The sequence below is a fragment of the Athene noctua genome, chromosome 2, assembly GCF_965140245.1.
Source record: "Athene noctua chromosome 2, bAthNoc1.hap1.1, whole genome shotgun sequence".
NCBI classification, from domain to species: domain Eukaryota; kingdom Metazoa; phylum Chordata; class Aves; order Strigiformes; family Strigidae; genus Athene; species Athene noctua.
In genome coordinates, this window is record NC_134038.1 from 86,716,576 (window position 1) to 86,731,014 (window position 14,439).

General features: G+C 36.9%; 1 protein-coding gene across 2 annotated transcripts in view; it reads right to left on the reverse strand.

Moving 5' to 3' along the window:
* CDH10 (cadherin 10) overlaps positions 1–14,439 on the reverse strand; it is a 106,239-nt gene that overhangs the window by 37,962 nt on the left and 53,838 nt on the right. For both annotated transcript variants that reach the window (XM_074899546.1, XM_074899545.1), the window contains exon 3: positions 2,794–3,088. In XM_074899546.1, the coding sequence (XP_074755647.1) occupies positions 2,794–3,088 (295 nt within the window). The remainder of the gene's footprint in view (positions 1–2,793; positions 3,089–14,439) is intronic.

The window sequence follows — 14,439 nt, forward strand, 5'->3', positions numbered from 1 at the left end:
GGATGTGTTTTGGATTTGTGTTGATAATACAGAGATGGTTTTGTTATTGCTGAGCAGTGTTTACACAGAGCCAAGGCTTTTTCTGCTTCTCAAACAACCCATCAGCAAGTAGGCTGGGGGTGCACAAGAAGCTGGAAGGGGACACATCTGTGACAGCTGACCCCAACTGACCAAAGGGATATCCCATACCATATGATGTCATGCTCATCATATAAAGCTGGAGGAGAAGGAAGACGGGAGATGTTTGGAGCAATGGCATTTGTTTTCCCAAGTAACTGTTACGAATGATGGAGCCCTGATTTCCTGGGGATGGCTGAACACTGGCCCATCGATGGGAAGTTGTGAATGAATTCCTTGCTTTGTTTTGCTTGCACACTTGACTTTTGTTTTACCTATTAAAATGTCTTTGTCTTAACCCATGTGTTTTCTCACCTTTACCCTTCTGATTCTCTTCTCCATCCCACTGAGGGTGAGAGAGCAAGGGACTGTGTAGTGTTTAGTTGCTGTCTGGGGTTATACCACGACACCTTGTTAAATTTCATATGGTTGGTGATTGCCCAGCTCTCTAGTCTATCTAGATGTTCCTGTAAGGTTGCTCCACCCTAAAGGGACTCCAAAGCTCTTTCTAGTTTAGTATAGTTGGCAAACTTACTTAACGTAGCTTTGACCAGATAAAGAGCATTGGCCCTAAAATGAAGCCCTGGGGAACCCCACTGGTGACTGGCCACCAGCCTGATGTAACCCCCATTTACTGTAACTCTGAGCCTGACCCATTAGCCAATTGCTCACCTAACATTATGGACTTGTCTAGTTGTATGCTGGGCATTTTGTCCAGACAGATACTGTAAGAGACAGTACCGAAAGCTTTGCTAAAATCCCAAACCACCACATCTACTTGCTTCCCTTGCTCAGCTAGATGGGTGACCTTGTAATAAAAGGTAACTAAGTTGATTAAACGGGATTTTCCCCTCATGAACCCATGCTGGCTATGACCAAAGACAATGTGTTTGTTTTCAAGTAACTACCAGAATAACCTTCTCCATAATTTTACCAGGCCCTGAAGTGAGACTGACAGGTCTGTAATTACCAGGGTCTTCCTTCACTCCCTTCCTGAAAACTGGGACAACATTTGACCATTTCCAGTTGTCTGGGACCTCTCCAGACTCCCAAGACCATTGAAAAATAATGGAGAGAGGTCCAACAATGACATTGGCCAGCTCTTTCAATGCCACCAGGCCCCATAGAATTGTGCACATCCAGCTGGAGCAGCAAGTCTTGAACAAGTTGAGAGTCATGTGGGAGTTCATCATCCCTCCAGTCAAGGTCTTCCAGCACAGAGCTCCAGGGTCCCAAGGCCCATAATTGGTGTGAAGACAGAGCAAAGAAGGAGAAGGCATTAAACATCTCTGCTTTCTCTATGTTCCTATTTGTGAGGTGACTGACCTCATCAAGTAAGGGTCCAATGTTTTCTCTGATCCTCTTTTTGCTGTTATCATATTTTGAAAAGCCATTTTGTTGTCCTTCACAGTGCTGGCCAGCTTGAGATCTACTTGAGCTTTGGCCACATGAATTTTCTCCCTACAGCGGTGAACAGCACCTCTGTAGTCCTCCTGTGTCACCTGTCCTTGCTTCCAACGTCTGTGCACTTTCCTCTTCCATGTAAGTTCTAGAAGAAGATCCCTGCTCATCCAAGCCAGACTTCTGTCCTGCTTGCTTGACTTCTGACACTTTGGATCTGCATGCTCCTGTGCTCTTAAGAGATGGTTCTTAAAAAGTGACCCAAATACCTTCAGAAGCATATTCCCAGGTGGCCTTACTGACTAGCTCCTTCGGATGTTTTTCTCCTATCAACAACGATCTGAAATTCAACTACGTCATGGTTGCTGCACTGATTAGCTCTTTGCCCACAAGACCCTCTCTGTTTACAAACAACAAATCTAGGATGGTAAATCTAGCATAGTTATTGTGTGTTTTCTGAATATTTAGAAATTAACATTACATCTACAGTTATACAGTGAATAAGTGGGGTTTTGTGTTTGTGGTTTTTTTTAAAGACTCTATATTTTTAAGTTTTTTCAAAATTATTCCTAAGGAATTGTATGCACGAAGTAGTAACAGCTCATATTCCAAAAGGCCATTGTTGATGAATCTGACTAGCTGACATGATCCAGACCACAACTTTGTAGTTAAGATAGGAACTGAAAATACATTGCAGACAGAAGAAAGATTAACTCAGCTGTTTAAAATTCTTGAAGCTGCCCTTCATGACTGAGTTAAGGGAGGAACTGAGAACAAGAGGATTTGTTCATACACTAAAAAACTGAAAGCAAAGAGAATAAAGAGTGTGTCTACCTTCAGGCAGTGCATCAACAGCACATGAGTAAACATATAACTCTCCTCAGCTACAGAAAATGTGAAAGTGGAGACAACTCTCCATTCAGGGACATCCAGTGAAAAAGAAAGAAGAAATTAATTGAGCTTTCAACAGCCTTTCAACAGAATAGTGATCTTATTCTGACAGTTCTTAAGCAGGAGGGTGATTCACCATTAACTACTGTTTGAATTTATATTCTAAATCACTGTGAATTAATAATTTGAATATTCTAAGTAAAAATAGATCCCAAATCACAAAAATCTCTTTCTAGATGCAATTCTAATATTTGAACAAACAAATCAAAATTAAAATACTTAACCCATTAGGTAGAATTCCCAACATGACTGAATTTTCAGAGGATGGGGAAATTCATCAAGTAACATAGAACAGGCATCTGTGCCTCAGTATAAAGCACTCACCCACTACTGACATTTCAGGAACACTAGCAGTGTAAATTTCTTCCGGAAATGTTGGTTCATTGTCATTGATGTCATGGATTTTGATGACAAACTCAGATTCGGGTTCCACTGGTCTCAGAGTTCTTCTATTAATAGCTTGGGCACGCAGGGTGTAAAAGGCTTTCTCTTCCCTGTCAATTCTCCTAGTAGCATGAATGTCGCCTGTTTTTTCATCAATTATAAAAAGAGTACCAGCCCCATCTCCTGACAAAATGTATTTGAGGGATCCATCTCCCTTGTCCTGATCAGAATGAAGCTGAAAAACAAAAAAGACAAGAGCATTTTATTTAGAAGTAATGAAAAATTGCATGTGGGTTTTGTTGTTTGTTTGTTTCTTTGGTTGGTTGTTTTTTTAATAATAATAATAATAATAATAATAATAATAATAATAATAATAATAACAATAATAATAATAATAAAATAGTTCTGCATGGAATAAACATGCTTAATACCAACAAAACAAAGTAATTTTCAGTCACCATTGACTGGCAGTCATGGTGTCACACTGAGGCGTTTGTTTCCTAATTTAGTGCCAAGAATCTTTTAACTTGACTGTTGTGGCAGATTTTAGTTTTGCAGCAACACCTGTTCTCTGCCAAGAAACCTTTGCACCACAATTATTAAAGAAGATTTTTATGTTAATACTGACCTTTTCCTTCCTTGAAGAGATCCTATTAAAAATTCACAACCTGCTCTGCTAGATGTAAATTCACTAAGCTGATAAAGAACATGGCAGAATACATGATAATTAAGGAAAATAGAACAACAGGTTTCATGTCATACTAATTTTTTTAAAAAAATTATTTCATATTATTTATATTTCTCCTAAACTGGAGAACATTTCATTTTAAGTCATTATAATTTTCACTCTATCAACTAATGTAAATAACCTAAAAGAATTAAATTTATTAAGCGTTCATTATTAATTCCCATTCTGTAAATAATATAAAGCTTAACTTCGTCTATTAATGACCTGTAATACTGACTGACTTTAGTACATCATAACAAAAAAAATATATTCAATTATGTTGCTTTGTTTAGTACAATAATGTGGTTGGCTCATTTGATATTTTGGAGACACCTTCCTTTCTGTCATCACCTTGTTGGAAAGTTCCTTCCAGTCTCATTGATTTCACAATTAATTCAAAGAATCTGGCATTCAGATTGAATTTCCCCATGAAATGTATACTTTTTAAATTTGGGTGTTCAGCAGAATGATCAAATCAGATAGAAGCCGTGATTACAAAAATGAAGTGCAAATATATATTCTTTTTAAACATCACACTTAAAAAATATCAGAGCACCCAAAAAGTTCAAGATAGAACTAGTGCATTTTTTTGCCTTTCTAAAAAGAGTTACTTAAACTCACATTAACAACAACAATTAGAACTACAATAATATCATATTTAGTCATGTAATGTTGTTTGGGGTTTGTTTTTTGTTTTGTTTTGTTTTGTTTTTTAATTTAAGCTCACATTTCAGATGATGCAAAACATTATACGTGTATCTTAGCATAAATATCCACCTTGGCATTCAGTCATGGAAATATTTCTCTTCTTTGTCTATCGTACTCTCATATTGTATTCCACAGCATCCATTTTGTGTCAGCATCAGAGGTAGAATATTCAACTGTTAGTGATTTGAAAGTGCCTTTCCTTGCTTTTTGTGCTGACACCAAACATACACAATGGGATAAGCTGAGGTCAGACAGTAAACTCTGCCATGAAACATTTTCAAGCACTGAATATTGTCCACAGACTTGCCATATATGGAACAGAAAAGCTCATGTGGGATCTTAGACCAAAGCCTTCAGTAAAAATTTAGAAAACTGTCATTCTAAATTTGTTTTTCTATATAAAGGTTTTCCTATTTTCTTTTGGTTCAGAAATAAATAGAGAAATACTGAACTTTGCTTACATTACATATGTATGTTTACTTTACAAAAATACACATTTTCTTACTACTTTCTTTATTTCATTCTATAATATATAGAGAAATAAGAATCTCCACCAAACATGAAGAATAGGGAAGCAAACGTTAAGAGAAGCCTTTTGCAAATAAATCTTATTTTTTCTTTTCCTTCCATTTCTCTTGGTGACTTCAAACTGAAGGTTTCAAGGTGTTCTCACTCCTCTTTTGGAGAATGAATTTCTGCTGTGAACTTTAATCCCTCATGCTTCTCTCTTGATAGCCCATTAAAGTTTTGACCTTTCACCCTTCTAAGTAACATTATTTTTAGGGGACTAGATAGTATCTTGCAGGCTGTGTCCCATTTAATATTTTCATTAACTAGTCCTCAAAAGCCTTTTAACTGTTTTCTTCTCCAGGTCTTCCTAGGATACCACCTCATCATAAAAAACTTTTTTGTCTTAAGAGCTCACTGGTGATCCATAGCCACTAGATACAATATTATCACAGCAGAGTGAAGAATAGCAGTTATAGAAGGCTGCTCTTCCTTAGACATGTGTGACAGAAATACAAAATAAAGGCCCATTTGAGCATGAAAGATTGGGGGCGGGGGAAAAAGGATCCTTAAATAGGCACATTGCAGTTTTCCAGATGTCAGATCTGATATCATAAACTCTTACAAAAGTCAATGATTTGCATGGAGGCTGTAGTGCCTGTTCTTTAACTCAGAAATGTCTGGTAAAATCCATTCTAATAAATTCTCTATCTTCAGAAGAGCATAACCCTATGCAAACTGTTCCAAGGAATAGTATCTGGCCAAATTTAACTCACAAATCATGCATGGAAATTGTTTTGAAGTGTGATATTTAGCAAAAGTATGCCAGGAACGAGTAAAGTAATTTAGCAATCCCAATAACCGCATTCTGGTGCCTGAGAATGTTTCCTGGCACTAGAAGAACAAACACAGTGTAGCAAACAGAACTGAATCATAAAATTAAGAAACCCCCTACACTACAAGATATGAAGCTTTTGAACAATTATATTTAGATCCAGTTCAGGATGTAAAAATCTTTTAACATACTTGTTTGTCTAATACATAAGGTACTATCGGTGTTGATGGTTTTCCCTTGCTCCTCCTGTAGTTATGTGTGTGTCAAAAATTCTTACTAAAATGATTTGGAAGTGAAAAATATTCTTTTTGAGCCACTCATAAAATCATTAACCTCTTAGATTGAACAACTTCAAACTGTATACATATTTTTTCTGAAATATATTAGCCAAAAGACTGTAAAGAGAGCTGAATATAAGATTTTGAGACACCCACATAAAGGCTTTTAGGGAGCTGATAGTCACAATTCAGAGTAACATATTTATAAGGAATAACAACCTGTATAGTTTAGAAGAATGCTTTAAGCTATAACACATCTCATTTTCTAAAAAAAAGATAAAAATAATTTAACTTTGGATTGTCAATCCAATTTAAATTTTATTTATACACATAAGAGTCCTCTGGTACCATAGAAAAAAATTGAAATTCAGAATGACATTTCAGAGGGTCTTCCTGGTTGATCAGGAAACACAAAGCTATAGATATCTTGAGCAAGGCTTCTAGACATAATCAAAGGAGTGTATTATATATAAGAAAGGAAAGAAAATAGATCTCATTTCATTTTCTTAACCCTTAATTCTGTCCAGATGTTAGATGAATCAAGACAGCTAAAGACCACCCTAAGTGATTGACAGCCTTGAACACTGAATCTTTACCCAGCTCTGAAATGCATGAGCAGTGTGTTAGTCAGCACTGCAAAGTTTTGTCATTTTACTCGGTATTAAAATAAGTTCTGTGAAATATTTCTTTGCTAATTTTAGTATAAAGTGTTTCCTATAGTTATTTTGGCTAATGGGCATCTGTGATTCATGTCAGCCAAACTAAGAAATGGAGAGACATCTGTTTCATTTAGCAATTTTATTGCACAAAATGATCAGCTGTGAAGATGTGGTTTTGTTTTCATATCTGTCACTGATATTTTGCAAACTCTTGTTTCAGTGAATTTCTTGCTGTTCTTCCACAGAAATACTTCCCTTTTCAGCTGTCAGTGGTAGATGTACTTTATGTATAATTTTTCTCACTGTATAGAAAATCAGAATGTCTGTTGGTTTTATTTTTTATGGCTCTGTTTCATCATACAGTAACTGCAATTACTGTGAAAGACAATTTTGAGTATTTCATCATCTATCTGAACTGGTTGAACAAACTTTTAAATTGAGAAGGATTTCTTATAAATTAAAAAGGAAGGTATTGCTAAATAGAAGATAACTAATATTTAGAGAGGGTAACAGTGGAGTGTTATGTGAGTACTTAAAAAAGAAACTGAGTTACCAATCCCAGACAGAGAGAAAAACAGATGTTAAAAGATGGATTTATTTTTCAATTACAATAAAAACAGAGTTAATTAATATATATTACCTTGTTCTTCAAGGTAAATGCAACCATAAATAAAATGAGTTAATAAAAAGATGCCACAATAAAATTGTTTGATGTATTTTTAGAACTGTGGAAGATCTTTGTAAAACTTGTTTCAGAAGACTTTAGATGAACAACATAACTCTACTTCAAAAACTACTTGAAAATTACAATGTAGGAACTCTGTGTTAACTGACTTCCAATTATTCCAACCTGCCAACTATAGCAGTTTGGGTTTTCTTTCCCCACACAATTAATTCCACTAATCTGAAATCTCCTAACTGAATATAAAGGTCCTGGACTTTTTTCTAATAGCATACAAAGTGTTAATCCTATTTTCACCAAAAATTCAGAAGATGCTACTGTGAAAAACAGAGAGCAGATTAGGTTAGTCAGACCCATTTTATGAGACAAAATACTTCTGGAATTTGAAATGATTTATGACAATGCCAGATAAAGACTTTAAGATTTGTCACACCTATTTCTATTTGAATTTCAGATTCACAAGTTCCTCTATGAATTTTCAGTGATTGGTATTCAGATAACAAGAGACAAGAATATGACTGTATTAATGAACCAGCCTTTCGTCTGAATTCTTACTTTAGGCATTAATACAGTTCAAGTTGGTTTCTTTAACCTTCATTTAATATGCTATAACATATAGCACACTTTCCAATACAGTTCAGTTTTTCGTAATCTTTACCAAACAACAGACTATTCCAATATTACCTCACTAAACACATTTTTACTCTCCTAGTTTATAAGTAGTTTTTATTGGTATAATCTAGACAATGTTTTTTCTGCTTTCTTCTGAAATATATTTGTCAACATTTGAATTTCATCCAAGTATCACAGTAACAAGAAGACCTCGGTAAACTCCTGAATTACTCTTTTAGATTTTTTTCAAATAAATCCTGAATTTCTACTAATTCTGAGGACAAATTTCAGGGCAAATTGTAACCTATTATCTCTTTCCTAAGTAATTATACGAGGCATGTGATGTCAAAATACACCTGTGGATGCATTCACAATTTCACTCTAAATTTTCTAGGGCACATATAATATTAGTACCTTCACTGGATACTTTGTAGAATAATAATGATAGTCCATTTAAACATAATCACAACAGTGGGCAGATTTGACCTGAAATCAGCAGAGAATAATTGATATGGAATTCTCAAAATGGAGATATTTATTTTAAGCATCATGAACTGAACTATTAAATTATGTAGTTTTAAAAGATTAGCTGCACTTATTCGAAAAGATTTTCAGATGAGCTCATGTCCTGTGTAGTATTCTTTTAGTTGCCAGATTTAACTGTCATGGCTTTAAGCCAGGTTTTACTCACCAAAGAGATTCACTTATTTCAATTCATCCTTAAGGTAGCATTTAAAGCAACTTTCTTCAGTGATGCAAGAATTTGCACTAAGTTTTAATGAGACATGTCACACATGTAATTTTTTCACTCAGTTATATTGTCAGTTTGCCAGACCTGTGCTATTGTGTGTTACTTAAGAGAAAAGATAGGTGGAAAGGAAAAAGGCACATTTCAAAAAGGAAAATTTTTTGAGACTGGAAAAGATAAAGGGAGAGCAAACGAAAATAGAAGCATAACAAGGAATGAAGATGAGGAGTGCTCTAAAATTCTTTTGCTTGCAGAGAAGAAGCAACAAGCAGACATGAAAAGCTCCAGTCTGCAGTGCATTTTCAGATTATATTAGTTTACCTTGATGCATTATCCAAAGAAAAGATAAAAGTTACCATTTCTATTGAGAAAGATTATAGTAATTCCTTGCTGTTCAAGGTTTTTGTTCATTCCTACCAATGCTTTAAAATGGTAAGAGATGAATTAAAATTAATAATATTTTTAGCATTCATTTACACATCCCTGCTGAAGCAATGCCTATCGCAGGATTAGAAATATTATTTTCCCAGCTTCCCACAACCTTCACTACCAAGTGATATCATCAGCAAGATTTTCAATTTCCACAAACTAATCATATAGCAAAGGTATTTTTTCATAACTAGACTTGCATTTTTTTTCCCCCATTATTGTATCTTATTCTAAAGGGAGGATTCACAGTCTGGAGAAGGTAGATGTTCCTGTCACTGACAAAATCTTCCAGGATTTCAGTTGAGAAAGGTAGTTACTTTTTTTTTTTTTTTTTTTTTTTTTTTTTAATGGCACATGACATGAGCAGCAGAGAGTCTTACATAGACGTGTTGAGTCAATGTGCCAATAACCTAACTCCCTCCTCAAGCCAAGGTCTTTAGCTGATGTTCAGAGAACTAGAACAAGAAAGTTTCAGCTTCATTAGACTGTTGCAGTTTCCACTCTAGAAGACACAGAAGCATTGAAATAACATGAACTAGAGACTAATTGAATTTCATACACCAAAGAATTCTTGCATGAACCAATATGCATGTTCTCTTCCAATTTTAATGTAACAAATATAGTCCGTACCTGAGGTTAAGGTAGAAAGTAGAGAACTGTCAATGAAACTGAAGTTCCCTTACTTCCCGGCAGCTTGGCCTAACACCTCATGTAAATGACTGGGTATGAATTATCAGAAGGGAATTCTTGTGTTAAAAAAAAAAATTACTGGCTTATGTCTGCTGTTCAGGTTCCCATTTATTAAAAACTGGGCGAAATGAAGAAACATTCTTTGGTCCTCCTACTCAGCTTGATGTAGCACAAACCTGTATTCTTATTTCCATGAGTAGTCTCTGTAGACTAACCTATGGTCTCAGGATAGAAATATGTCTGATAAGATTTTCGTCAGACTTGTTGTGTTTTTTTTTTTTTAAAAGATACATGCTTTTTATGTTTTATGTTGCTTGGCTGATTCTGAAATAAAATAAACATCTATACTAAATATTGTATAAAGGATTAAGTAGCTTCCAGAACAATCTCTCTATTCCACCAAGATATAGTCTAGGAAGTTCAATATGCTAAAACAACACATATATTTCATTTACTGAATTCAGAACAGCTTTTATGTACTTGAAAGCTCTGGGTTTTGTGTGTTTAGTTTTGGGTTTTTTTTAAAGGAAAAGTCACCACTAATCCTCATGCTCTCTGCATTAATGACAAAGCGGTAATTAAGAAGCAATTTAGGTAATTCTTTTTTTAACAATAATTTTTAATTATAGTTTGTACATGTTTTCCTAAAGTAGCCTAGTTATTAACAAATTAACCATTAAAACAGCTTTAGTTTTTATATATCTTAATGTACAATTTACACTATACATAAAAAGCATTGCAGTTTTTTTTAAACAAATGCAGAAAACGGCTAAGAATAGTGATGCTTAGTTCATGTTGCCAACTGCTGGAGCCAATTTAGAAACATGTTAAACAAGACTGTCTTGTTTCCATCTAAAGTCACTGTAACATGTAAATTGGTAATAACTGTGAAGATTATCTACCTTTTTTATGTGTGCATTTTCTCCTCGTGAATATTCCAAATTATATGTACCTTTGGAAGAGGTATACTTAGGGGCGACAACAAATATACCACAGAGAACTGAATGACAATGTCTATCAACCCAGGAAGTGAAAAATTTCAGCTAAGGTGGAGGGTATATATCAGAATTAAGGAATAAAAAACATTAAGGTGATATACTAATAATCTCCAGAACAGGATATCCATGCTAACACAGTATTATTGTTAAATTTAAGCTCAAGGAAGGGAAGAGAGGGAAAGGGAGACAGGAGACATCTTTTTCATGTCTCAGGAAATGAGACAGGATTAGTTTCTCCATCAGCTTCCCAGGGATTGAGCTGGGGCTGACTGGCCTATAGTTCCCTAAATTCTTCTTCTTGCCTTTCTTGAAGATGAGGGTGACATTTTTTTCCTTTAGTCTTCAGGTACTTCTCCCAGTTAAAGATGATCAAAAGTGGACTTGCAAAGAATCTTCCAGCTCCCTCAGCACACATGGGTGTATCACATCAGGGCCCATGGAAGTTCAGTTTGCTCATGTGTTCCCAGGCCTAATCCTCTTCCACCAAGGATACATATTCCTCACTCCAACCTTTTCCCCTGGTTTCTGGGACTTGTGATTCCTGAAGGTTGATCTCACTAATAAAGACAGGCAAAGAAGGCATTCAGTACTTCCATCCTTTCCATGTCCTGTGCAGCCAGGTCCTCTATCGCATTAGGCAACAGGTCCACATTTCCCCAGTCTTCCTTTTGTCTCTTATGTGCTTATAGCATCCCTTCGTCTTGTGTTTGACATCCCTGACCAGATTCAACTTCACTGGGTCTTTAGTCTTCCTAACCATCCCTGGATATCTGGACAATCACAGAATCACAGAATCATCTAAGTTGGAAAGGACCTTGAAGATCACCCAGTCCAATCATTAACCTAACACTGACAGTTCCCAAATACACCATGTCCTTAAGTGCTAAGTCAACCCAACTGTTAAACACCTCCAGGGATGGGGACTCCACCACCTCCCTGGGCAGCCCATTCCAACATCTAACAACCTGTGCTGTAAAGAAATGCTTCCTAATATTTAGTCTAAAACTTCCCTGGCGCAATTTGAGGCCATTACCTCTTGTCCTATTGCTTATTACTTGGTTAAAGAGACTCATCCCCAGGTCTCTGCAACCTCCTTTCAGGTAGCTGTAGAGGGCGATGAGGTCTCCCCTCAGCCTCCTCTTCTCCAGACTAAACACCCCCAGTTCCCTCAGCCGCTCCTCGTACGACCTGTGCTCCAGAGCCTGCACCAGCTTCGTTGCCCTTCTCTGGACACGCTCGAGTCATTCAATGTCCTTTTTGTAGTGAGGGGCCCAAAACTGAGCACAGGAATCGAGGTGCGGCCTCACCAGTGCCGAGTACAGGGGTCAGATCCCTTCCCTGTCCCTGCTGGCCACACTATTGCTGACACAAGCCAGGATGCCATTGGCCTTCTTGGCCCCCTGGGCACACTGCTGGCTCCTGTTCAGCCGGCTGTCAATCAACACCCCCAGGTCCCTCTCTGACTGGCAGCTCTCCAGCCACTCCTCCCCAAGCCTGTAGCGCTGCTGGGGGTTGTTGTGGCCCAAGGGCAGCCCCTGGCATTTGGCCTTATTGAAACTCATACAATGTTTGTGTATTCCTCACAGGTTACCTGTTCTTACTTCTACCCTCTATATACTTTTGTGTGTGTGTGTTTGAGTTTGGTCAGGAGCTCCTTGTCCATCTACACAGGACTCCTGGCATTTTTATTTGACTTCTTATTTGCTGGAATGGAGCTCTCTTGGAATGGAGCTTGCAGAAGGTGATCCTTGAATAGTAAACAGGTTCTGTTGGCTTCTTTTCCCTCTAGGGCTTTAACCTATGGGTTGATTTTTTTGTTTTTGTTGTTTTTTTTTTTCTGAGCAGATCTCTGAAGTGGCCAAAGTCTGCTCTCCTGTAGTCCAGGGTTGTGAGTTTGTTTTTCAGTCTGCTTCCTCCCTTCAGGATCCTGAACTCCACCATCTCTTGGTCACTGTAGTCAAAGGTGCACTTGAGCTTCATGTCCCCAGTGAGGTCCTCCTTTTTGGTGAATATGGGGCTCAACAGAGCACCTCTCTTTGTTGGCTCATCAATCACTTGGAGAAAGAAGTTATCATCATTCAACTCCAGGAACCTTCTGGATTGCTGGTGCCCTGCTGTGTCATTTCTCCAACAGATGTCAGGATGTTTGAAATCCCCTGTGAGGACCAGGGCCTGTGAACATGACACTACTCCTGTCTTCAGAGGGCATCATCCTCTTGCTCTTCATGGTCAGGTGGTCTGTAGCAAACACCCACTATAATGTCACCTTTGCCCGTCCTCTCTCTAATCCTAACCCATAAACTCTCCATTGGCTCCTCTTCCATCTCCAGTCAGAGCTCCATGCACTCCAGCTGCTATCTCACATAAAGGGCAACTCCCTCTTGTCTTTCCTTCCTGTTCCTGTATCCCTCCATTGCAACACTGAAATCATGGGAGCCATCCCACCACATCTCTTTAATCCCAACAAGATCACAGCCCTGCAACTGCATACAGATCTGTAACTCACTGTATTTATTCCCCATAACGCATTCATTAGTATATAGGCATTTAAGAGAGAAAGCCCAGCACGCTGAGTTCTCAGAGAGGGAAATTTGGGAGATTTATGCACAATAGACACCTTGTGGGCACCTGAATTACATAGGGAATTACAATTACTGAATTTAATTATGTTTGTATTAAGACTGGGTAGGTATTAATTAAATATTTAATGAATATTTAAATTAAGACATCCTACCAAAGTAGCATATTTTATTCCTCTATCAGACTGTAAAATAGAAAACCAGCCAGATTTATATATAAATCTTGCCATAAATCATACACCACATTACATGCCGTGTGTGTATACATACAAAACAGCATCATCAGCCCAGTGAACTGTTTTCCTCAGCTACTTTTAATGGAGACAGAAAGCCCATCCTGATATTCACTGCTACAAATTAAGAACTGTACGTCATAGCAATTACTTTACTTTTCAATGTTAGTTATTTTCAAAGATGTGTCTGTGTAGTACATCACTGATAAAAAAATATTTCTAATTTATGTGAATTCTGGTAATCAGTTGATAGGGCCAGCTGGTATTTCTAGAAATCTTCTATGACTTTTGCTGGCATTTGTAAGACATCAGAAGCACACTTTACCTAATCTCCCTTTTCCCAGTTTCAAATTAAACATACTAAACTGGTCATGCTGTTGGTGTTTGGTTTGGGTTTTTTGGATTTATTTTTTTTTAAATCCCCTTGGTTTGGCATAAATTTCTGTTTTATCACTGATACCATAACCCCCTATTCTTTTTGTTTTGTATGTAGAACCACAATTAGGCCAGTTTCACGAAGCTTTAGTTCTTGCCTTGTGCACTATTAGCTTCTACTTCTATTGGCAATAAAATGGATTCTACACTATTGCTGGAAAAATTCCTAATTCTCTTTTATGATACACAATCTTACATGGCATTTGAAGTAGTATTCCTTGTTACTTCAATAACTTTGTTTTCTATAGCCTGTCATATCCTTCCTAGTAAATACATCAGTATTACTGAAATATCTACAATTATTCTTAAATGATAAACCTTGATTAATCCCATGCAGCTCTTTTCAGTGTCACATCACCTGGTAGTCTTCTAGCTATTACATTTATTTTACTTGTTTTTTATTAGACAACATGCCATTCCTGACACATAATGAATGGCCTGTCAAATAACCTGACCTAACTAAAGA